This window comes from Hylobates moloch, unplaced genomic scaffold, assembly GCF_009828535.3.
Source record: "Hylobates moloch isolate HMO894 unplaced genomic scaffold, HMol_V3 SCAFFOLD_9, whole genome shotgun sequence".
NCBI lineage: Eukaryota > Metazoa > Chordata > Mammalia > Primates > Hylobatidae > Hylobates > Hylobates moloch.
This window is the reverse complement of record NW_026652284.1, coordinates 80850336-80873821: the sequence shown is the minus strand read 5'-3', so window position 1 is coordinate 80873821 and position 23486 is coordinate 80850336. Positions and strand designations below refer to the sequence as shown.

At 41.1% G+C, this 23486-nt stretch overlaps 1 protein-coding gene across 4 annotated transcripts in view; it reads left to right on the top strand.

Moving 5' to 3' along the window:
• ANKRD46 (ankyrin repeat domain 46) overlaps positions 1-21650 on the top strand; it is a 58711-nt gene extending 37061 nt beyond the window's left edge. For 3 of the 4 annotated variants that reach the window (XM_032760130.2, XM_058444142.1, XM_058444141.1), the window contains one exon: positions 3346-5349. In XM_032760130.2, coding sequence (XP_032616021.1) covers positions 3346-3562 — 217 coding nt within the window. In that variant the 3' untranslated portion in view covers positions 3563-5349. Of the gene's footprint in view, positions 1-3345; positions 5350-21536 lie in introns of those variants that run through there. The other variant, XM_032760133.2, reaches the window with a different exon arrangement.
• The last annotated feature ends 1836 nt before the right edge of the window (positions 21651-23486 follow it).

Here is a 23486-nt window from a genome sequence, read left to right as displayed (position 1 = left end):
CACTGTATAAAGCTCATTTTTCAAAAATTGAATTATTAACACTTTTATTAACCTAGCTTTCCTATCTTTCCTACCCCTCAGTGTCATGGTAGAAATTCAGTGGTTGAAGCTTAAATCAGAAAGTTGAAAGGTAATGTCATTAGGAAAATGCAAATGAGGACCATAGTGAAATGCCACTTCACACCCACTAGGATAGCTGCAATTAAAAGGATAGATAATAACAGGTACTGTGGAGGATGTGGAGAAATTGGAACCCTCATACACTGCTGATGGGAATGGAAAGTAGAGCAGCTTCTTTGGAAAAGTCTGGCAGTCCTTCAAAAAACTACACATAGAGTTACCATCTGACCAGCAGTGCCACTTATAGGAATATACCAAAGAGAATTGAAACATATGTCCACACAAAAACTTATATATGAATGTTCATAGCAGCATTATTCATAATAGCCAAAACATTGATACCACCCAGATATCCATCAGTTGATGAAGGAATAAACATCATCTGTTCATCCAATGGAATATTACTAATATTATTATATTGTACTGATACATGCTACAGCATGGATAAATTTTGAAAACATGCTACATTGGAGAAGCCAGGCACAAAAGGCCACATATTACATGACTCTGTTTATGTGAAATGTCCAGAATAAACAAATCCATAGAGACAGAAAGTAGATGAGAAAGTAGACTAGAAGCTGGGAGAAGGGGCAATGGGAGTGACTGCTAATAAGTACAGAGTTTCTTATAGAGGTGCTGAAAGTGTACTGGAATTAGAAGAGATGGTTGTGCAATTTGGGGAATATATGAAAAGCCACTGAATTGTACAGTTTCAAAAGGTAAATGTTATGGGGTGTGAATTATATCTCAATAAAAAGTAGATGAATAGGTTTAAAGAGATTGGCTAGCACATGGCATTATGGCATAATTGTGTAACGGCCTTTTCTAGAGCAGAAGGTAAAGCAGGGTTTTAAATGTATTTACCATAATATTTTCCATTTCTCTTAGGATTCCCCCAAGACAGCACAACTTCTACAGGCCTTATAAGGGACTATAAATCAAGTTAATGAAAAATATTTCCCCACTCCTCCATATAACTCGAATTCCTTTTTACTTTGTAGGTATGGGATAACAAAAACAGTATAGCTATCACATTTTTTAAAAAAGATACATGCAAACACACCCCCCAAAGACAGTGTAGATATCACATTTTTTAAAAAAGATTATACACACACCCCATTATGTTAGAATCAGATATTCCCTGGACAGTAGAAAGCATTTCATTGGATAAAGTCTTTATAGAAAATCCTGACTGGCAGAGCTTCATGAGCTCTGAAGAGCAATGAGAATGCTCATGGAATTTTCATTTTATACCTAACAAGTATAAGGGCATGTCAACTCATAATCAATAAATTTTACGTAGGTCAAAGTAAACCTCTGCAGAACTTCGTTATCTATTTTGGTTTTACTCTTTTAGGCCTTCTCAAAGGTCTAATCTTATTTTTAAACTTGCTCTCAAGTTTTCCAAAATTACTGTGTTGTTGTAGATTCCCACTGAAAACATTATCTCTTATTCAGAGAATAAACATGTTTTAATTATTAAAAAAAAAAGTTTGGGTGTTAAGCAGACTGGCCCATTAGGAAGTCAGTTTCCCATGGTCAGAGAAGACCTCTAATGTTGGTAAAGGCTGAAGGACTTTTGTTTGATGGTATCAAGAAGTAAAATAAAGTTGTAGGTTAAAAAATGCCAGTTTTGCATGTTTACTCATAGTTCATAGTGAATGAGACGCTAAGAGATTGTTTTATGGGAGTTAGGAAGGATAGTAATGAACTTTGATAAGCAGTAGATAGTTGATTCCTATGGATCATGGTCATGGTGGCTTTAATCTAGATGATACCCTCTTATTGGGCCTGTATGTTGTGATATAACCATGAGTGCTCTTCCCTTAGTGCTTCCAAGTACCAAAGTCAGATGCAGTTTCTCTTTGTGGTAGTCATATTTCTCATTGATAAAGTTCTGAAAACCAGAATCAGTGTTTTTATGGTATTTGCACTACCTTATTTTCAACTAGACTAGCCTTTATGCAGAAGAGAAATGAACATATTCTGTCTTATTGTACAAGATAGAACTAAAACCAGTAGGAAGAAACTATTAATAATTCCTAATGACTAGGCCAGCTGTGGTGGCTCATGCCTGTAATGCCAGCACTTTGGGAGGTCAAGGCAGGTGGATCACCTTAGCTCAGGAGTTCAAGACCAGCCTGGGCAACATGGCGAAACCCTGTCGCTACCAAAAATACAAAAATTAGCCAGCCGTGGTGGCATGCACCTGTGGTCCCAGCTACTTGGGGGACTGAGGCAGGAGGATTGCTTGAGCTGGGGAGGTGGATGTTTCAGTGAGCCGAGATCGCATCACTGTATTCCAGCCTGGGCGGCAGAGTGAGATTCTGTCTCAAAAAAAAAAAAAAAAAAAAAGAATTTCTGATGACTAGATGACTAGACGAGTCCACGTGTACAACAGGCTGAGGAGTAACCTTCCATTATTAGAGAATTACAATTAAAGAAGGAATTCCTTCATTGGTCAGATTATTGAACTAAATTAATAAAAATTCCCTTTTAACTTCAAGATTCACATACACTGTATAAGTGACTTTTTAGATTTACTCATCTTCCCCCCTCCCCCCAAGAGACATTTACTTTCTCAGTTCTAGGGCCTAGAAGTCTGAGATCAAGGTGTCACAAAGATGGTTTCTTCTAAGGCCTCTCTGCTTGACTTGTAGATGACTGTCCTCTTCAGGGGTCATCACCTGCATGTCTGCTTATTCGTATTAACACATTCTTAAATTACGAGTCTGTACTTTGAATCTTCTAAATTTAACATAACAAGAATGTGTTGTGGTTTAATATCTTGATGGAAAGAACTCATAACCTATTTCAAGACTTCTGCTCAGGACACCTTAAAAAAAAAAAACAGAGTGGAGTCTCGCTGTTACCCAGGCTGGTCCCGAACTCCTGGGCTCAAGTGATCCTCCCTCCTTGGCCTCCAAAAGTGTCAGGTTTACAGGCATGAGCTACCATGCCCAGCCAGGACCTTTTTAATAGAATTTTTAACTTGACTTTACTAAATTCTAAACCAAGAGAAACATACTCATTACCATTTAGCAATTTACAGTTTAGGATATATTGTTCAGATACGTAAGCATGTAAGAGTATATATATATATGTGTGTGTGTGTGTGTGTGTATGTGTGTATATTTGGTCTTTTCTAAATAGTAGCCCTGTGGTTTTATGTTTCTGGAATTGCTGTGTTTTTTAATGCCTTTTTTGCTCTTTCTTCTTCCACAGTGCCATGGAAAGCCATTCACTCCTCAATCCCAACCTGCAGCAAGGTGAAGGAGTCCTTTCCAGCTTCCGAACCACATGGCAGGAGTTTGTGGAGGATCTGGGCTTCTGGAGAGTATTGCTCTTGATCTTCGTCATTGCTTTGCTGTCTCTTGGCATTGCCTATTATGTGAGTGGGGTGCTACCCTTCGTGGAAAACCAGCCTGAACTGGTGCATTAAAGGAGCTCATGGAACATGAGGCAATTAATTGCCTGTTTCCTGGCTTCCAATGTTTGTTCTCAGTTTCTCAGAATTTTTCTTAGTGCAAAGCAGTGAGGGCCGTACATATTTCTTTTTGCATTTTTAATTATTGTAATCCTTTTAGATAACGATGTGTTCATTTGAACTAACTACATACTATGATCAAGTATATTGCATCCTAACGCTACCTCTGACTCAACCTGACCTTGTAGGAAAACCTACACGTAGCCTTGTTTGATAAAAACACAGAAGTGACTAGAGAATGGAAGATAAAGGAAGAAGCTAGGAAGTCCTTGCTATCAAAACCTTATCCTAATATAGGACCAATTGAAGTATTCAAAAAGAAAAACAGTATCTTAATATGATTAGTTTTTGTTGGTGGTTTTGTTTTCATTTATTTTTGCAAGAGCCATTTTTTATTTACTTTCTCTAGGGATAAGAGATAACTTAAAACTTGAAGTACTTTTTTCAAATCTTGTGTGCAAATTAGTATTGTTAGCATCTATTCAGCTTATTTTAGTATTTTTAAGTCTAGTCACAAACCAAACAAAACTTTTGAAAATGAGCTATATTTTGTTCAAAGATGATTGATTTGATCTTATATTTATTTGTTTTTAGGATAATTTTTGATCTTTTTGTAAACTGCTTTGCTTCTTAATATCTGTGAAAAATAAATGAGTTCATTTTGTTCACTTTCCAATTTTCCCTAGTATCCTAGTCCTCAAAGATAACCGTTCATCAGAATTACAGCCAGAAAATCCTTTCTCTACTGAATAGTTAGCAGGGAAAAATAATTCTGATATTTAACTGTCATAATTCTGTAGTGCTATTATAGTGAAAAACTCAGTTCTATAAGCTAGCTGTGTTGTCACAGTTTTATCATAGTTCATAATTATTTCATGTGCAATCCTATTTAGAGGCCCTGTTAGACTTTTAACAATTCCATCCATATCTGTAATTCTCTGATGGCAAGAATGGATGGAGCATTTCTGAGTTAACAGTGCTGAACAGTATTGTACTGGGTGTCATAAATTCTTTATGAATGGTAATATTATGTAAATTGAAATCTGGCCCTCAAACTATATTGCAGCTTTCAACAGTATGTTTGAAGGTCTCTTTTGTTAATGATTCTGTAACGTATGAATTATGTTCTTGAGTTATTAAAAAAGAATATGAAGGCCTGATATACTCATTGGGTAAAGTCAGGAAATTGTAGTGAAACAAGTAATGGTTTTGTTTTTTGGAATAAAGGCACCTAAGCTATTGCTAATTGAATTGCTGCTAGAATTAGAAATTATGCTTTAGAATAGAATTGGTATTTCTGTGATTCTTTTTGCTTCTTGGCATTTTCTCTTGTATCTATATATCTAGTATTGAGGCTCGCTCTTTCATGTGGCTTTATCCTGTCTTTAATAGCTGTTGTAAAATTCCTGAGTAACTGGCTGCTTCAGGATCAGCTTACAGAGTCTTGCTTTTAGGTTAGATACAAACAAAGTAAATCATAGTCAGTGTAAATACAGCAAAAGACAGCTGGCTTTAGAATGGAGAACACTACAATTCAAATTTGAAGTATATTCAGAAGAAAACTTTGGAATTAGCTTTACATTTGTTTGTAAATCTAAACAAATATGCAAAATTGGTCAAAATATAAGTATATAGCATTTTTAAAGATTAATGGTTCCTTTTATGTGCTGATTTCTTTGTATTCTGTTTTCTCTGCATTCATTCAGGAATACCACCAATAAATGTATTTATACATCCCTTAATCACGATTTGTCTTTTGTTTTGTTTTGTTTTGTTTTTTTAGTGTATTATAGTTTTTCTTTTAATTTGGGGATTTTGTAATGGATTGCAATTAGCTGCTTTTTAAAACACGCTTTTTTTCAAACATAATGTATTAGGTACATTGAGTTTCATATATGTTTGCCTTATAAATACTGTGAAACTAATTTGAGTGAATTGCTTGTAGATTTAAGGGTGATGATAATAACTACCACAATTAAGCCCCTCCCAATTATGCAAGTTTTTAGCATGCAAGTTTTACCCTACGCCTCCTTGAGCACTACATGTCCCCAGTTTATAAGATGAGAAAATGGACACAGGGAAGGCTAAGTAACTTGTCCAAGGTCAAACAGGTAGGACCTGGTGGAAGAGGGATTCCAGATTGAGGCTCCAGCCCCAATTATGCTTGCTCTTTCCTCCTGTCCCGCTGTCTTTCATGAATCTGGAAATGGAACCATGTTTATCCAGAACCTCGCCTGATACCATTTCAGCAGGACATTGCTAAATTTTCCACTCATGGTCCTATATACTTACTTTTTTTCCTTTTTTACACATCTTCCCAGTGATAGAAGCTTTAATATTCAAACTTCAACCCTGGCTTGTCAGAAAGTCTTCCATAGTTAACCGTACTTGACTGCCCCCTTCCCAACCCCTCCTTTCCCCACCACTTACCACACTCAGTTTTATTACTTGTATTTTGCATTCCTTGATCCGTTTCTCTGTAAACATGATTTTCTTTCTAACTTGTTTAATTGTAAGCTTCATGAGAGCAGGGACTTAGTCTATTTTTATAACCCCATCTGTCCACAGAGCATCCTGTAGAGCTCTTTGTACACAAATACTTATAGCATTACTTTTATACCTGTAGCTATATTTTTTCTTTTGAGGTTGAATAGCTCTTTGCCTTTTATGCATCCCCGCAACAAGCTGCAGGTGTGAGCTATGCTTGGTCCTCCTTCCACAGTGCGCCTGTAACTTCATGAACGAACTATACAGGCTGGCAGTGTGTAGCCCCCTCACCTGTGGAGCATGCAGGCTTCTGATCAGCGGCGCCTGTCACAGGTTTACCACTTGGTGTAGAAGGCCAGGAACAATATTCACCTGCCACTGCTGCTGTTTTGGTTTTGATGTTTTTATTTCAAAACCAGGTCTCAGTCTTTGACTTGTGAAATTGTTTATGCATGTATCAAAGTGCTTTCAGCTGCAAGAACCAAAATCCAAATTCAAAACAGCTTACTCCATAGGAAATGTATTTGTTTGTGTAACTGGAAGTCCAGTTACATAAAGCCCGTTTACATAAAAAGGTAGGGTTGACCCCAAGGGTGACATCATCCAGAATCTTTAGCCCAGTTCCCTTGTGCTCTTGCCTTGCCCTCTTTGTTGGCTGCTTCCTCCAGCTAGTTCTGCAATGAGTACAGAATTTTTAGACATCACATCCATTTATAACCACATAGAGAAGAGACTGTCTTTCCTGTGACTCCCTCCTAGGAAACTTTGATGCAAACTTAAGCTGTTTCATTGGCTGACATTATATCACGTACCCCATTCTCAAACCAACCAGTACCCTACACAGGTTGACTTAGGCCTGGATTGATGAACCAGTCATTGGCAGGGGTGGAGTTGGTAGAATTCATATGTTGAGCTTGGACTAATGGTTTTAGAAGTGATTGGGGCCACTCCTGGCAATCAGTGGGCAGGGGCCATAGTTGTTTTACATCCCACAGTGCATGGGACAGTTTAGCCTAACAAAGGATTGTTCTACATCCCACATGATTCTTGAATGTTCTGCTGGACATTCATGTGTTTAGAAAACAAACAATTTTAGATATCTGAACCTAAAACCCAACCATTTCACATTTTAAAATAAGGTATTACTTGGTATAGTTTTAAAGTATCATGAATTTTCCAAGAATACAACCACGAGATAATTAAGGGAAGATTCGACTTCATTTTGTTCAAAACTTTATCAAGAATTGCACCGCTTTTCAAAAATCTTGTTATTGACAGCAGTGCTACTTATAATTAAGTCATCAACATAATTCTATTACAGATATTAATGACTTCGTTGTTTCTTCTAATGTAGCTGGGCCTGAGCATTTACATATTGAAATATACATTATAAATTTCTTTCCCTTTATTTTGTGTTTCTATTACATAATTTATGTAAAATCATTTTATTGATTTTGACAGTTGTTAACTCCTACTTATCTGGGACCCATTCTATAGCTTAGCTTATTTAATCTTTTTTAAGACAGAGTCTCACTCTTTCACCCAGGCTGGACCGCAGTGGTGTGACCTAGGCTCACTACAACCTCTGCCTTCCCGGTTCAAGCTATTCTTCTGCCTCAGCCTCCCTAGTAGCTGGGATTACAGGTATGCACTACCACACCTGGCTAATGTTTGTATTTTTAGTAGAGATGGGGTTTCGTCATGTTGGCCAGGCTGGTCTTGAACTTCTGACCTCAAGTGATCTGCCCGCCTTGGCCTCCCAAAGTGCTGGGATTACAGGCGTGAGCCACTATGCCCAGCCTTATTTAGTCATCTTGATGTACCTTTTCCAAATAGTTTATCTTGGAGTGAACACCAGGAAGTAGCTTTTCCCAAAGTTAATAGAACATTTGGGGAAAATGAGGCCAGTATCTGATTAAAACACCTTTAAAATTGTTCAGGCCGAAGCAATTCCAGCTCTGCTAAAGTAGAACTTTGGGATGAGGTTCATTCCTTTGTGCTCCAAGTAGATTCAAAGCAATTTTCTAAGGGGGGATCTTGGCCTTGGCTCCGCTCAAAGCACACATAGGCTGGCATTCTGTTCAGCCGCTCATTCTTGACTTTTCACAGCACAACCAGACTGCTCCACTCACAGCCAGAGGCATAGGTGTCTATATTCACCTGGGGACAGAGATTTGGCCACACTCCTTAGATGTCAAGGACTACAATCTGGAGTTCCTTGTTACCCAACACTCATTAAAAGCTTAGCTGATAACAGTGTTTAGAGAGTATTGCTTGGAGGATGTTTTAGAGCAGCACTGTCCAATCAAACTTGGCAACATTGAAAATTTTCTATATGCTGTCCAATGCAGTAGCCGCTTGCCACCTGTAGCTGTTTAAATTACATTAGAAATTCATTTCTTTATTATATTAGCCACATTTCTGGTACTCTTGGGCAGCACAGATTCTATTTTTACAGAAAGTTCTTTGGGACCACACTGTTGTAGAATCTGCCTTGATCAAGTTCAAGTCAGGTCAGTGGAGAGCTGAGTACTTGAACTGTGCTAATGGTAGTGCCCAGCCCAACTGCTTTTACTGAGTTCTTCATTAATAAGTTGTAATGCTATACTTATTAACTCAATCTTCACAAATGCTATTATTGTCCCCACCTCACCATTAGAGAAACTAAGGCACTTGAGGCAGGTTTGAATAGCATGCCCAAGGTAACACAGCCAGTAAGCGGCAGAGCTGGGATTTGAACTCAGGCAATATGGGACCGGGGTCTCTTGTCACCATCCTGCTGTGATCCCTGTCTACTTAGTTGTGATGCGATTGTCTCGAAGTAAAAATTGTCTTCTATCCTGTGGATTGAACCATTGGATCTATAAAGGAAAGTTACTGAGGATGCTGTTGGCACCATTCTTTATGAAGACCCCTGACAAGGAACTTTTGTTTCTTACCACACACAACTGCGTTTCTGCTGAGCAGTTACTTTACTTTCAATTTATGTTCGCTAGGAGTTGCGTAATTGATCAGGTAGAATTCGTCTTTCACACTGGATGCTGAAAAGCTTAATGCTAAATTTGGGTTTCACCACAAGCAACTGTAATGTACGTCATCATGATGATTTACTAGAACCTCATTCCTATTTATTTTAAATCCTCATCTTTAGTTTTGTTTTCTTGTTCTAAATGTTCACTTTAGCCTACTTAAGTTGTTTTTAGATTGTGATGGGGGGGTGGATAGTTAGACAGCTATTAGTATGAATTGATAGGACTACCATAAAATTACTTTTTGATTTCTGGAACATAACAGCAGAAAATGTATTGACCTTTTGCAATTTGAAACAATACTTTGTTGCCTCCTATTCAAAATGCAGTCATGGTTTCTAGCATACCTGGAAATGTCAGTTTACTTTATTTGTGTCTTTCTGTGTTCCAAAAAAGGATTTATGTTCAACTGAATAAGCAGATATTATTCTAAACTATGGAAATCAAATGACCTGAGTTCTATTCTAGCATTCTAATGAATCACTTGAATGAAGCCTGAAAAATGAACATTAACAAGTTACTGGGGGCCGGGCACGGTGACTCACACCTGTAATCTCAGCATTTTGGGAGGCCAAGGCGGGCGGATCACCTGAGGTCGGGAGTTCGAGACCAGCCCGACCAACATGGAGAAACCCTATTTCTACTAAAGATACAAAATTAGCCAGGCATGGTGGTGCATGCCTGTAATCCCAACTACTTGGAAGGCTGAGGCAAGAGAATTGCTTGAAACCTGGGAGGCAGAGGTTACAGTGAGCAGGGATCATGCCATTGCACTCCAGCCTTTCCCCATTGCACTTCACTCCTTTAGCTGATAACAGTATTTAGAGAGTATTGCTTGGAGGATATTTTAGGAGCGAAACTCCATCTCAAAAAAAAAAAAAAAGCAAGTTACTGGAATCACAGAATTTTAGAGATGGGGCATTAGAAGACACCTGGAGTGGAGAGGGATGAGGAGACCAAGGGGAAATGAATGACTATGGTCCAATTCTTAGGAAAGGAGCAGAACCATTATTTGAATCCAGATACAGTCTGTTGCTCTTTCCTCTTCCATACTGCCCCTCCCTCACATGCTGCCATCACCGGCCCCCCACCTCAGTGTGCCATTCTAAATATTAAAATTACAAGAATCTGGTGTGAAATACCTAAAGATAGACTGCCTCACCATTGTGTTCTGTGTACTTTCATAGTTAGGCCAAATACGGACTGATCTTTTTATCAAGCTGATAGTCATAGCTGAGGATGTGGATTTCTGTAACCTGGTTTCTATTTATGTGTCAACAGGAGACTCACTCTAAACTTACCTTCTCTTGATAAACAATTTTCTTCTGAGAAATCTTGCCACTTCTCAAAAAAAATCCATTTCAGTTAATGCACTTTCTCTGTAAAGCACCTTGCACCATGGAAACACTGTGAGGAAGCTGAGCAACAGGCCCCGGGGTTTCAAGAGCAGGCATGATGTTACCACATTTTGCCCTGGCTAGTCACAATGCTTTTCTTAACAGGAAAGCAATTATGTATTCAAGCTCATTGTCCGCTGCATACTTTTGATTCAAGTTAGGAGATCAATGGTTGCAGGAACGTTTGTCAACTTAAGCCCTGGGATTATAAAATGCCTTCTTTGATGGCATTTAAAAAACAAAACAAAACATTTACTGCCTGGTTCTCCAGTGTGCCAGAGATGTCTTCAAGGTATTAATTAAGCTCTTCAATATGTTTTCCTCTGTATCATTTTCCACATCTTTAGAAGCATCTCTGAAAAGGCAATGAAATATGTGTGAAGATGGGGGAATAAGGCTGGGTGTGGTGGCTCACTCCTGTAATCCCAGCACTTTGGGAGGCCAAGGTGGTTGGAGCACTTGAGGTCAGGGGTTCCAGACCAGCCTGGCCAATATGGCGAAACCCCATCTCTACTAAAAATACAAAAATTAGCCGGGTGTGGTGGCACGTGTCTGTAGTCCCAGTTACTTGGGAGGCTGAGACACAAGAATCACTTCAGCTCTGGGAATCACTTGAGCCCCAGAGGTGGAGGTTTCAGTGAGCCGAGATTGCACCACTGGGTGACAGAGTGAAACTCTGTCTCAAAAAAAAAAAAAAAAAGAAGAAGAAGAAGAAGATGGAGGAATAACCCACACCCAGGATAAAACTATCATTGTTTCTGCTTAGGAATCACTCTTCAGGATGTTCAATAGAGTCTTCTCCCTTTTTTTCCATAAAGATTTATTATTGTTTTCTTGTTTTTAACTTGGATTATTTTTTCATGTCTGAATTACTTTAAGAATCAATTTAAACATAAGCTCTGACCTAGGGAAATTTCAGCTTAAAATGCACAATAGTAAATCTCTTAATTTTTTTTTTAAGTAGATAAATATTTGCTGGAATCATTACAAATTAATGTTTGCATATTTTATGGATAGATACATCTTGGAAAATTTCAATGGTTTTCCTCTTTTTCACAGTATCCCTTTGTGTACATTTACAATTTTACGGTATGCAACATCAGCTTTACAGAATGCTTTTGTGTTTTTATGTGTCCCTAGGCCAAATTACTTTTTAGAGATTCAAGAATAATTGCTAGCCTAATTCTCTTGCATCTTCATATCATAAATTGCAAATAGGAAATGTGGCATTGAAAAGTTAGTTATTTCTTCCTATGATTGGGCTATGAGAAGGTTATTCTCTGCCACAATAAAAGTTACTCCCTTTCTTTGGGGATTAATTTCTAAATTTGAAGACTCTGGGTCAGAGTTGTCTGGACTGTTTCACCGAAATTTCAGCCCATAAGAAATAAAAATAGGTTTTGAAGTAGTTTCTAGGTCACTGGCACAGAAAGCTGGCAAAAATCTGTAACTTACTTTGGATAGTCCTAGTTAGTACAATTCCACCAGCACAGTCTGTTCTTTTAGATTGTGATTCAAGTTTAGGAGAAAGTAAAATTTAGAGATCTTTAAATGTTACCCCAACCCCAAAAGTGCTTTTGCATTCTTACGCTATAACTTAAGTTTGGGTAATTCTCTTTGTAGATCCCCTGATTTGGGGGAAAGGCAGGCATATTTAACCAGGTAACAGTTCTATATTTCACCTTATTGAACAATCCACATTTATTTGTTATTTTAGGTAAGTTCCAATTTTGGATCAGACAGTGGAGGCTGTGGTTATACAAGAAAACATGTAGACTTGGAGCCAACAAATCCCAACTTAATATGAACTGACCTTGATCAAATACATTTTCTGAATCTGTTTTCATGTTTAAAACAAATAATAGGAACCTCGCAGACCTATCATGATTAATAAAAATAATAACTATGTTATTTAAGTGCTGCATGTGTACCAGGCCCTACCAGGGTTGATACTGGTATTATCCCCATAAAGAAAGTGAGGCTTAAGAAGTTAAGTATGTACCCTAAAGTCAGGGAGTAGAGTCACTTTTGAAACCGGATTCCACCTAACTCACTCCAGTGATTTTGTGCTCAACTATTATGCCGTCCATGGTGCTTCTTTGAAGGAAGACCCACATCTGAAAGGACCTGGTGCTCTGTAAGGACTCGATGTATGTTATATGTGTTTTATTGACTAAACTCCAGCTTCTTATGGTCAACTCATCTACATACTATCTCAAAATTTCTGATATGCTGAGGAAGTATTAATAACTACATTATCAATTACAAATCCTGTTCGTGGTTTTTCATAGCAATGGCCTTGTAAGACCCCATAGAACCTTCCAGGCATCATCTCAGGAACTCTAGCAGTGTCTTCTCAAGAAAGCCTCAATGGAGCCCAGGGACCTCTCCAGTAATGGGAGAAGGAAAATGCCTGGGCTTCTAACCCCTGAACTGGCCAATCTCAGGTTTACATTGAACAGGGAAGTGTATACTTTTTAACCAATCATGAAATTTTACAATGCCCAATGCACATCCTGTGACACTCAAGAGGATGATTTTGATTGAGTTCCATGAGTAAAAATTCAGATATTGGTAGTCACAATTGCAAAATTCTTTCAAAACGTATTCCTCTAATAGAACTACTCTCAGAAGTAAGAGTCAGTGAGAATTATGGAAGCTTATATTTTCTTTCTGGTTGAGATTTTTTTCTGTTTAGGAAGCATGAAACTGTTCTCTCATGATTTTTAACACTACAAGTCCCTAGAACTGTGGTGACATCACCTTGCCTAATTACAAAAGAGTTCTAATGGCTGAGCATAGAAATCCACTAAACTTCTTATAATCTTCAAAAAGTATGTGTTGGTCACAAGAAACAGGAATGCACTATATCCTCAATGAATAACTTCAGCTATTTTCCGGTCATCATTCTGGAATTCTCATTCTGGGAAGTGCCAGTCCCAGTCCCCAGTGGAAAGAGCTCTGTCCTATCTTATTTCTAATTCTACACCTTTTCAAGGCCTGCCCTGCCCTAGCCTTGAGCTGCAGGTGGAAGAGAGGCTTGAAGGTAAGCAGCTGCCTTGCTGCCTGCACCTGGCTCAGAAAATGCTATAAATAGCTGGGTCCTGGAGCTCCCCACCCTCGAGATGATGCTGTTCTACAAACCAAACACCTGACCTTGCTCAGAATGCAGTTTCTGTTAAATAAACAGGCTCATTCATTCTCACTATAAAGAAGTTATTCCAATTCCAGAGTTATGTGGCAGAGCCTCCTTTCCCCCTTTCTCCTACTGATTGAAATTCTTTATTGTCTTTTTGTTCGTTTGTTTAAGATGGAGTCTCACTCTGTCACCCAGGCTGAAGTGCAGTGGCGCAATCTCGGCTCACTGCAGCCTCCGCTTCCTGGGTTCAAGCAATTCTTCTAACTCAGCCTCCCGAGTACCTGGGGTTACAGGCATGCGCCACCCCACTCGGCTAATTTTTGTATTTTTGTAGAGATGGGGTTTCACCATTGTTGACCAGGCTGGTCTCGAACTCCTGACCTTAAGTGATCTGCCCGCACTGACCTCCCAAAGTGCTAGGATTACAGGCGTGAGCCACCATGCCCAGCTGAAATTATTCATTGTCTTTAATGGACTCCTAATGACTCAGCCAACAGCCTAACTTTGGTTTATTGGTTTACAATTGCTCAAATAACATTCCCAGCCATGGAATAAATACAGTCAACTTATTTCAATGTCAACCTTTTAAAATAGGTATGTGTATATGATTTTTGTCATTTAATTTGGATAAAATAAGTAGTAATGAGAAACGTAGTGCTTCTGAGTTACAAGAATAGATGTGAAAAGATGAGATGACATGCCTACCCTCAGTACACCACAGGACACACACACACACACACACACACACACATACACACACACACAACTTGGTGTCTACCTCACCATTTACCAGATGCATAAGAAAATAAACAAGACACTCCTTGTCACAGACACCCACTCTTTTGTGACTGGGAGGCAGAAGAGTGTGGTGGTGAACACAGGGGTCTCGCAATCAGACAGACCTGGGTTTGGATCCCCAGCCTACACTATGATGGAATGTCCTTGGGCAGGTTACCTACCCCTGCTCCCCTAGCCTTAGGTACACCATCTGTTCAATGGGGATATTCCTGACTCAGCTCATCATCTGTTACATGGGAATAATGATGCTAACCAAGGGATCAGCTGCGATCTGTAAGCCGTGCAACACTGTTGTTGGTGCACAGCAGCTCTCAATAATCAGTGTAATTATATGATTACTTCCTCTTTAGGCTAAGCACAATCTAGAGCTCTGCCCTGTGCTGCATTAGGAAGCATTTATTTGCTGAAAGACAGGCCAACCTCTATTCTTGTGTAATTGGTCAGGCCTGCAGGCACTGGGTGATTAGGTTCCCAGATGGCTTCAGCTCTTGTTTGAGCTTTCATTAAATAATACCTTAATTATTAGCTCAAAAGGACATTGAACACAGTCCGTGCCAATCTTCCCAGCCTTCCCTATAGGAAGCCAAGGACAGTTGTGGAGCGGCCGGACCCTTCCTGTGAGTGTTGAGAGCTGAGATGGGCAGAGGAGAAGAAAGCCCATGCTTTCTGGTTCTATATATTTATGATTGTATCTGGTCCTGGCACATCTGTGCAGCTTAACAGAACTGAGATTTTTTTTTTTTAATCTATCTTCTCCACATTTACAGAGAAGGACACTGAGGCTTGGAAGCTTTGCAAGGCAAGACAGAAGCTGAATCCAGGCCATCTAACCTCCAGGTCAGTGTCCTGTGCTCCTGAGCCTCAGAAGGCAAGAAAGAAGGGATACAGACGTCAGCGTCACTGATGGGTGGGGCTGTCTCCGTCACAACTTGTGTCACGGAGCATCATCTCAAAGCTCTGCAGTTAGGAGGCAGAGGGACCTGCTACCACCTGTCCCCTCCTCTCCAGTCCTGCCCTGCAGGCAGCCCGGGCACCTGCTGTCTTCCTGGCCTCCCAGATCCTCAAGATGGAGCTCCAGGAACCATCCCCTCCTCTGCCTGGGCAGGATGCCACCTCCACCAGGCAAATCACATCCATTTGATCTTGAACAAAAGGCTGCCGTGGTGTCTGAAATGACAACTCCCAGGCGGGTGATGTCATGCTGTTTTGTTTGTCTCCATGGACTGTGGGGATCCAATTTCAGTTGTGAAGAAAATGGTCTGGGGAAAAAAGTTACTTCATTCGGAAAATTCCGAGAAGCCATAAATACAGTTTGCAGCTGAGGAAAGCACTTTCACACTCAGACAATGGATTTGGGTGGAAGAAAAGACTTCCCGCCCCCAAGGCTGAGCCCCTTCACTCCCACCCATGGCCACTGGCAGCCCGCTTCTGCCAGCAGATAGACGTGTGCATGGTTCTGGCAAGATCTCAAGCAATCCCCCTTCCCCAAGGAGACTCTCCATGACCCAGTGGCAAGTTGGCAGGGGATGTGTTTTCTCTGGTTCTCATCCTAAATTGTCTCCTGCCCAGAGTCCATCCCTGAAGTATGAGGCACTTTCCTCTCGTAAATGGTTGACCTGCATCTCTGAGCTGCTGTTAAAGCAAACATTTTGTTGTTTTCATTTCTTATTCCCTTTCTAGCTTTGCAATCTCTAGTGAATCCTTTTTGCTTTTCTTATTCTTTTCTTTTTTCTTTACATTTGGCACAGTGAGAAAGAGGCAGAAATAGAGGGTAAATTTTATTGCTCTTTTCATGAGAAACTTAGCGTATAATTCCGAGTCCAGATCTTCAGCCCTAATTCAGGAAGGAATCATCCCTGCTGGGAAAGACCATGGCCAGAGAGCTTAGATCCAGGGGGCAACTTTTCTAGAGCTGTTGCTCCCTGGATTCTCCCACTTTATTTTTTTAATCCCATAAGAACAATATGGCAAGATAACAGAATCTTGGAAGATAGGAGAAAGTCTCTCTAGACCACCCCTCCTTTCATTACATGTCTTCCTGGTGCCAGGTCCTGTTGGCCACCGAGCCTCTTTCTGTCTTCCCTGCTCCCCTGTGACTCCTAGCTTTGTTAGGGCACCCTTCTCCCCCGGGCCTGGCCTCTAGGAATTCACAGCTCTATGGCATTCCCCAGGCTCTCAGACTCATCTTTCCTGAAACTCTCCCACAGCCTCTTATATCCATCCCCAAATCAGTTCACAGGGTCAATGCGCCCCTTGCGTTTAGTTCTGAGAACACAAAGCCTCCTTCCCTTAGCCTACAAAGCACGCAGATCTCTGAGCAGCACGTGCAGTGTCAGTGCCTGACCATTGCTGGGGAGGAAAATTTTTCTTCTATGCTCTTACATTCAGTATTTAGGGGCCTGTACATTAAACTGACAAAAGGCAGATTAACAAAAGAAAAATCCAGGCATGGTGTGGCTTATGCCTGTAATCCCAGCAACTCTGGAGGCTGAGGCAGGAGGATCACTTAAGCCCAGGAGTTCGAGGCTGCAGTGAACCCTGATCATGTCACTGCACTTTAGCCTGGATGACAGTGAGACCCTGCCTCCAAAAAAAAAGAAAACATATTATTGTTCAAATTTGTATGTACATGAGAGTTCACACACACATAAAAGCTGACTCCAGGAGGAGGTTAGAATCTGGGGCTTATGTGCCATCTTAATAGGGAGTGGGCAGATGCAGAGGGGAATTTCTACATGACCAAACAACTTAGGAAAAATAAATAGGTTCTTAGGTGACTCCATGGGAAGTATGTGTTGTCCCCATGGACTGTGGGGATAGTTTTGTAACAATATCCGTTCAGGCAATTTCTTATCCAGGTGATGCCTTGTGTTGACCTCTCTTCACTGATAAGAGTCAATCTTCTCTTCTTGTGAAATTCCTGGGAAAGGGATTTATAATAGTTGAATTCTTTGGGGAGGCTTTGCATTTAGGAAGATAAGAGGAGTCCAGGAAGAGCCTCTTCCTGCAGCTGTTGATTCTCAAATGTCTTCAGCTCAAAATACTCCACATGGTCCTGTAGCATACTGCAGACCTCTTCACCCTGCAAGTCTTTGCTCTAGAATACCCTGCCAGATGCCAGCAGCCTGCCCACAGGCCTGAGCTCAGGGCCCAAGCTTTGCTCCTCTTCCAGGCCTGTACTGACACTGGCCCAGGTCTGATCAGGCACCCAGCGCCCGGTTCCGTGGCTGCTCACGTGAGCCTCAGTGGGCGACTCACCACATGTGCAACGTTAGGAGGGAAGCTTAGGGAAGGGAGGCTGGAGCCAGCCTTGTTGAATCCCCCACTCCTCACCCAGCTCCTGGCATACTGTAGTTCAATAAATGTCTGAGGAACAAATAGAGGAGACTGTGAATGTTTTGTGAGGGCTTTCTGCCCCTCAGGCAAAGCATCACAAGATGATATAAGGATACAAAGCCAAAGCTTTTAAAGAAATCCTCATTAACTGAATTAGTCATATTCTGAAGTGGCTTTTATCTTAATGGAATTTCACTGTATCTCAGTATTATTTGAAATAAAGGAGCCATCAGTTTGGATTTAGGAAATGTGGATTTTCAGAGTCTTGAGATTTGATTTCTAGACGTGAGTTGTTTTCCTCATACACCAGAACCATTCTGTAGAAATATAATGCAAGCCACTTACATCATTTTAAATTTTGTAGTAGTCACATTAAAAAAGTAATAAGATACAAGCGGCTGGGCATGGTGGCTCATGCCTGTAATGCTAGCACTTTGGGAGGCCTAGGAGGGAGAAATGTTTGAGCCTAGGAATTTGAGACCAGCCTGGGCAGCATATTGAAACCCCCCTCCCCACCGCTAATCTCTACAAAATATCAAAAATTTGGCCAGGTGTGGTGGCATACACCTGTGGTCCCAGCTACTCGGGAGGCTGAAGTGGGAGGATTGCTTAAGCCCAGGAGGTCGAGGCTGCAGTGAGCCATGATCCCACCACCACACTCCAGCCTGGGTGACAGAGTGAGACCCTGTATAAAAAAAAAAAAAAGAAAAGAAAAGAAAAAGAAAGAAAAGGAAGGAAGGAAAGAAAGAAGTGAACTTCATTTTAATCATAAATTTTATTTAACCCAATGTATACAAAATAGTATCAACATGTAATCAATATTTAAAATTATTAATGAGATATTTTACATTCCTTTTTGTACTAAGTCTTTGAAATTTTATCCTTTCAACACATCTCAGTTGGGAATGGCCAAATAAGTACTCAGTAGCCACATGGCCAGTGGCTGCTACGCTGGACAGTGCAGTCGTAGACATACATCGTCTTGAGTATTCCTGGAAGGTCCCCCGAGAACTATGACGTTAAGCGGTGGGCAGTGGCTCTGAGCACACAGCTGCAGCCTAGCGAACCAGAGGCCCAGGTCTGTCTGAGGTCACGAGGCACAACCAAAGACAATGCAGGAAGAGTTCGGAGCCTCTCTCAATTCTCCCAATCCTGGGACAGGGCAGGATCCCTCCAGATCCACCTTTTCTCTGTCATCTCCTGGATCAGTCTGCTCAGACCTGGGCTGATAGGCCAGAGGTAAGAAGTTTGCTCCTGCTGGTGAAACTTTCTTACTTCATTCAACAAGTACCTACTGGGCAGCTACTACGGGCCAGGCACTACTCTAGGACTTGGGATACAGCCGTGAACAAAACAGTTTCCTGCCTTTGAGTAGATAGACAATGAAAAGTAAACAAAATAAGCAGATTGAATAACATACTGACTGTACTGGAAAGTGGTGAGTGCTGTGAAAACAAAAGAAAAATAAAACAAGGTAAGGAAATAAGAAGTGCTGGGAGTGGGGCAGGTTACATTAAATTCTGCTATCAGAGCTGGCCTCTCTGAGAAGGTGAGATTTGAGAAGTTTGAATGCACAGGGTTGAAGGAAGTGAGCGAGTTGGCCAGGAGAGTACCCCAAACAGAGAGAACAGCTAAAGCAGAGGCTCTCAGGTCGGCGGGAGCACGCCTGACATGATGGAGAAACTACAAACAGACCTGAATATCTGGAGAAGATTGGGCAAGGGCGAGAGTGTTGGGAGCTGAAATCACAGAGCTAAGGTGTCGGGAAAGAGACAGCAGATCCTTTAGGGCCTTGCAGCCCATTGCCAGGGCACTGGCTTTAATTTTGGGAGAAATGAAGAATCGCTATGTGATTTTGAATGTAGTAGCAGTGAAGATGCCGAAAGATCAATGGATTGTGGATGTATTTTGAAGGTGGAGCTAGTGGGGCATGAGAAAGGATAGTCAAAGATGACTCCTGGATTTTTTATTTGAGCAAATTGCAAGATGCCAGCCTAGGAAAGGCTGCAGCAGGGACAGCTTTAAGGGAGAAGATCAGGAGTTCTGTTTGGGGCATGTTGGGTTGGACATGTCTATTCAACATCCAAAGAGAAATGCCAAGTAGGCCATTGGAATAATAAGTCAAAATTTGGGAGAAGGGTCTGGGCTAGAGATAGAATTTCTCAATCATATTGGAAATTCTCAGCATATAGATGGAATTTACAGCCCTGGGACTTGGTGAAATCATCCGAGGAGGGAGCACAGAAAGGGGAATCCTGAGACAGCCGACATGAAGGGGTTGAAGAGGTAAGGAGAATCAGCACAGAAGACAGAGGAGGAGTAATCAGAGGCAGGCAGAAAACCAAGAGACTACTGTGTCCTGGAAGCCAAAGGAAGAAAAAGGAGTTAACTGTGTGGAATGCTCCTGACAGGTCAAATAAAATGTGACTGGGAAATGGGAACTAACCATTGGATTTAGCAAAATGGAGGTCACTGCCGCCTTGATGAGAATGGTTTCCATGGCATGATGGGAATAGAAGCCTGGCTGGGGTGGGCTTCAGAAAGAATGTATGGGGTAGAAGTGAAGACGGTGAGTACCAACAGCTCTTTCAGGAGTCTTGCAAAAGGGGAGCTGGCAGGGTAAATGGATCAAAGAAAGCTTTTCAGAAAATCAACTTTATTAAGGCATAATTTACATACAATAAATGTGAAGTATACAGTTTAATGATTTTTGACAAATGCATGCATCCATGTAACCACCACAACAATCAAGATATATATCAGCAGCATCTCCCCAGAAAGTTCTTTGTGCTCCTTTTGTCAATCACTCCCATCATCACCTCCTGAATCCCCAGCTCCAGGCAACCACAGACCTGCTTTCTGTCTCAGATTAGTTTTGCCTTTTCTAAAATGTCATATAAATTGAATCATATAGGATGTGCTCCTGTGTCTGGCTTTTTTTGCTCAGCATATACTTGAGAAATATCCATGTTGCTGTATCTATGAGTAGTTTCTTACTTTATATTGTTGAGTTATATTTCATTGTATACATATACCACAATTTGATTACTCATTACTTGTTGATGGACATTTGAGTTGTTTCTAGTTTGGGGCCATTATGATGAAAAATGGTATGAATATTTGTATACAAGTCTTTGTAGGGACATACATTTCCTTTCTACTGGGTAGATATCAAGGAGTAGAATTGTTGGGTCATTTAGTGATGTATCTTTCATTTTATAGGAACTACCGAACTGTTTTCCAAAATGACTGCATAATTTCATTCTCACCAGCAATGTATGAGCTCCAAATTCTCCACAGATTTGTCAACACCTGATATTGTCCGTCTTTAAATTTTAGAGGAGGTTTTTGTTGTTTGTTTTTTAGTAGACTTATCTTTGGAATAGCTTTAGATTCATAGAAAAGTTTAAAAGACAGTACAGGGTAGAGAGTTCCAGTATACCCTTCGCCTAGCTTTCCCTCACGTATATTTGTCAAAACTAAGAAATTCACATTGGTATAATACTAATAGCCCAACTATAAACTCTAATCAGAGTTTTTTGAATTTTCTCACTAATGTCTTTTTTCTGTTCCAGGATATCACTCTGCATTTTGTCATCATGTCTCAGTCATCCCAATCTGTGATCATTTCTTAGTCTTCCCTTGTTTATCATGACCTTAAGGGCTTTGAAGAATACTGGTCATGTATTCTGTAGAATATTCCTCAATTTGGGTTTATCTTGTGTTTTCTTATAACTCAATAGATTTGAAGAATACCACAGTCGAGAAGTGCCCTTCTCATGAGATCGTATCAGCGGGTGAATGATAGCAACATGACTTATCAGCAGTGATGTGAACCTTCATCATTTGGTTAACAAGGTACCTGCTGGGTTTCTTTCCTATAAAGTTACTATTTTCCTTTTCCATACTCTACTCTTTGGAGGTGAGTCACTAAATCCATTCCACTCTCAAAGACAGTGGATTTAAGCTCGGCTTCCTGGAGGGGAGAGTATCTACATATGCTATTTGGAATTCTTCTATAGAGAAGATTTTTCCCTTCTCGTTGATTAATTTGTTAAATCACTTATAATAAAGGCATTTTTTTAAAGATGGAAAAAATAACAGGTATTTATTTGTATGTTGATGGAAATGATCCAATAGAGAGCAAAATATTGTGAGTTTCTTTAGTTTCCATAGCAAGTATTGAAAATTTTTTTCACTGTTAGCTTTCCACCAGGCTTTTCCTCATGTCTTTTACAAATTCACTTCTTGGCCAGGCATGGTGGTTCACACCTGTAATTTCAACACAGGAGGCCAAGGTAGGAGGATCACTTAAGGTCAGGAGATCAAGCCCAGCCTTGGCAACATAGCAAAACTGTCTCCCCAAAAATTTATAAAAATAAAACAAAATAAAATAGATAAAATGTTTCTTTTACCCACAATTCCATTTCCTTAGGCCCTGTGGGAGGTCAGCTGTTGATGTCAGGGCAGACACTTCACAGCTGGCCGGTGGAACCAGGTGTCAGTTCTGGTGATCTGGCAGAAGTCCTTGGTACCTGGTGGCAGGGGACCCCTCTCTCCCCAACACACTCACTCTTCACACCTCCTCATCTCCTCAGCCACTCACAGGAGTTCAGTGCAGGGCTGGGGAAGGGCCCGTGTTTTCCTCTGGGTAGGAAAGAGCCAGGTATCCATCATGGGGAGGTGGGGCAGCTATAGGCCTCTGGAGGAGACTGGAGGGACTAAGGGTCCTTGGGGGATAATTCAACAGGAAGGAAGCAGCAGATAGAATTTCTTGGCTCCAACTCAGAATCCAGAAAAGTGGGCCCTGTGTTTCTTCTGTCCCTTTGTTGGGAGGATGGAACTCTGAGGACAATGGTCACGGCCATGAGCCCAGCTGGGGACTCAGGGGAGACATGTCTGAGCACCCCAGGATGCGGGAATGAGATATTCATAACCTTAGAGACCCAGGTTAGAAATTCAATGGTGGAAGTGACAGCCTGGGGAGAGGCCTAGGACAGATCTTGGATGGAACTTGGACCACTGCCAGTGGCCTACCACCTCATTCCCACCCCATCCTCCCCATCCTCACCACACAGAGACCTCTAATCTGGCCTCCAGCTAGGGAGCTCCCCACCCACATGCCTGGCCCCTGCAGGGTGTGGAAGTGGTGGAGAGAGAGTGGTGGTGACAAAGGTGACATCTCCTAGGCAGCAGAAATGGTCTCCAGGCATGCATTTTGCAGAGGCTAGCAGAATGGCATCTATGTAGATATGTATGTTTGTATATGAATCAATCCACACCCTGCGGTGACACCAGAAGAAACTGTCACCATTGAAAGGAAGGTGGTAAATTCCCTCTCATTCAGAGAATACCTTTCTCTTCTCAACCAGCTGCCCACGGATTTCTCATCAAGCTGGTAATTCATTGTACAGGGAAGGGAACTCACCATGTGGAAATTCCCACTTCCTCGGAGAACAGTGTGCACAGTGTTAACCTTGGTGAGTAAGAAATCCCCCTCCTCTCACACCCCCGATGGCAGCTTTCCTCTCGGAAGCCTGTGGTCACCCTCAGTCTTATCCACATCTGAAAAGTGACGTAGGGGCAAATCTGCCAAGCACCAACAACCCGGGCGATTGGAGCAGATATTGTCATCTTTTTGGTCTGCCCAGCAACCCCTCTGACAATAGCACTTCAGTTTTCCCTTGGGGGAA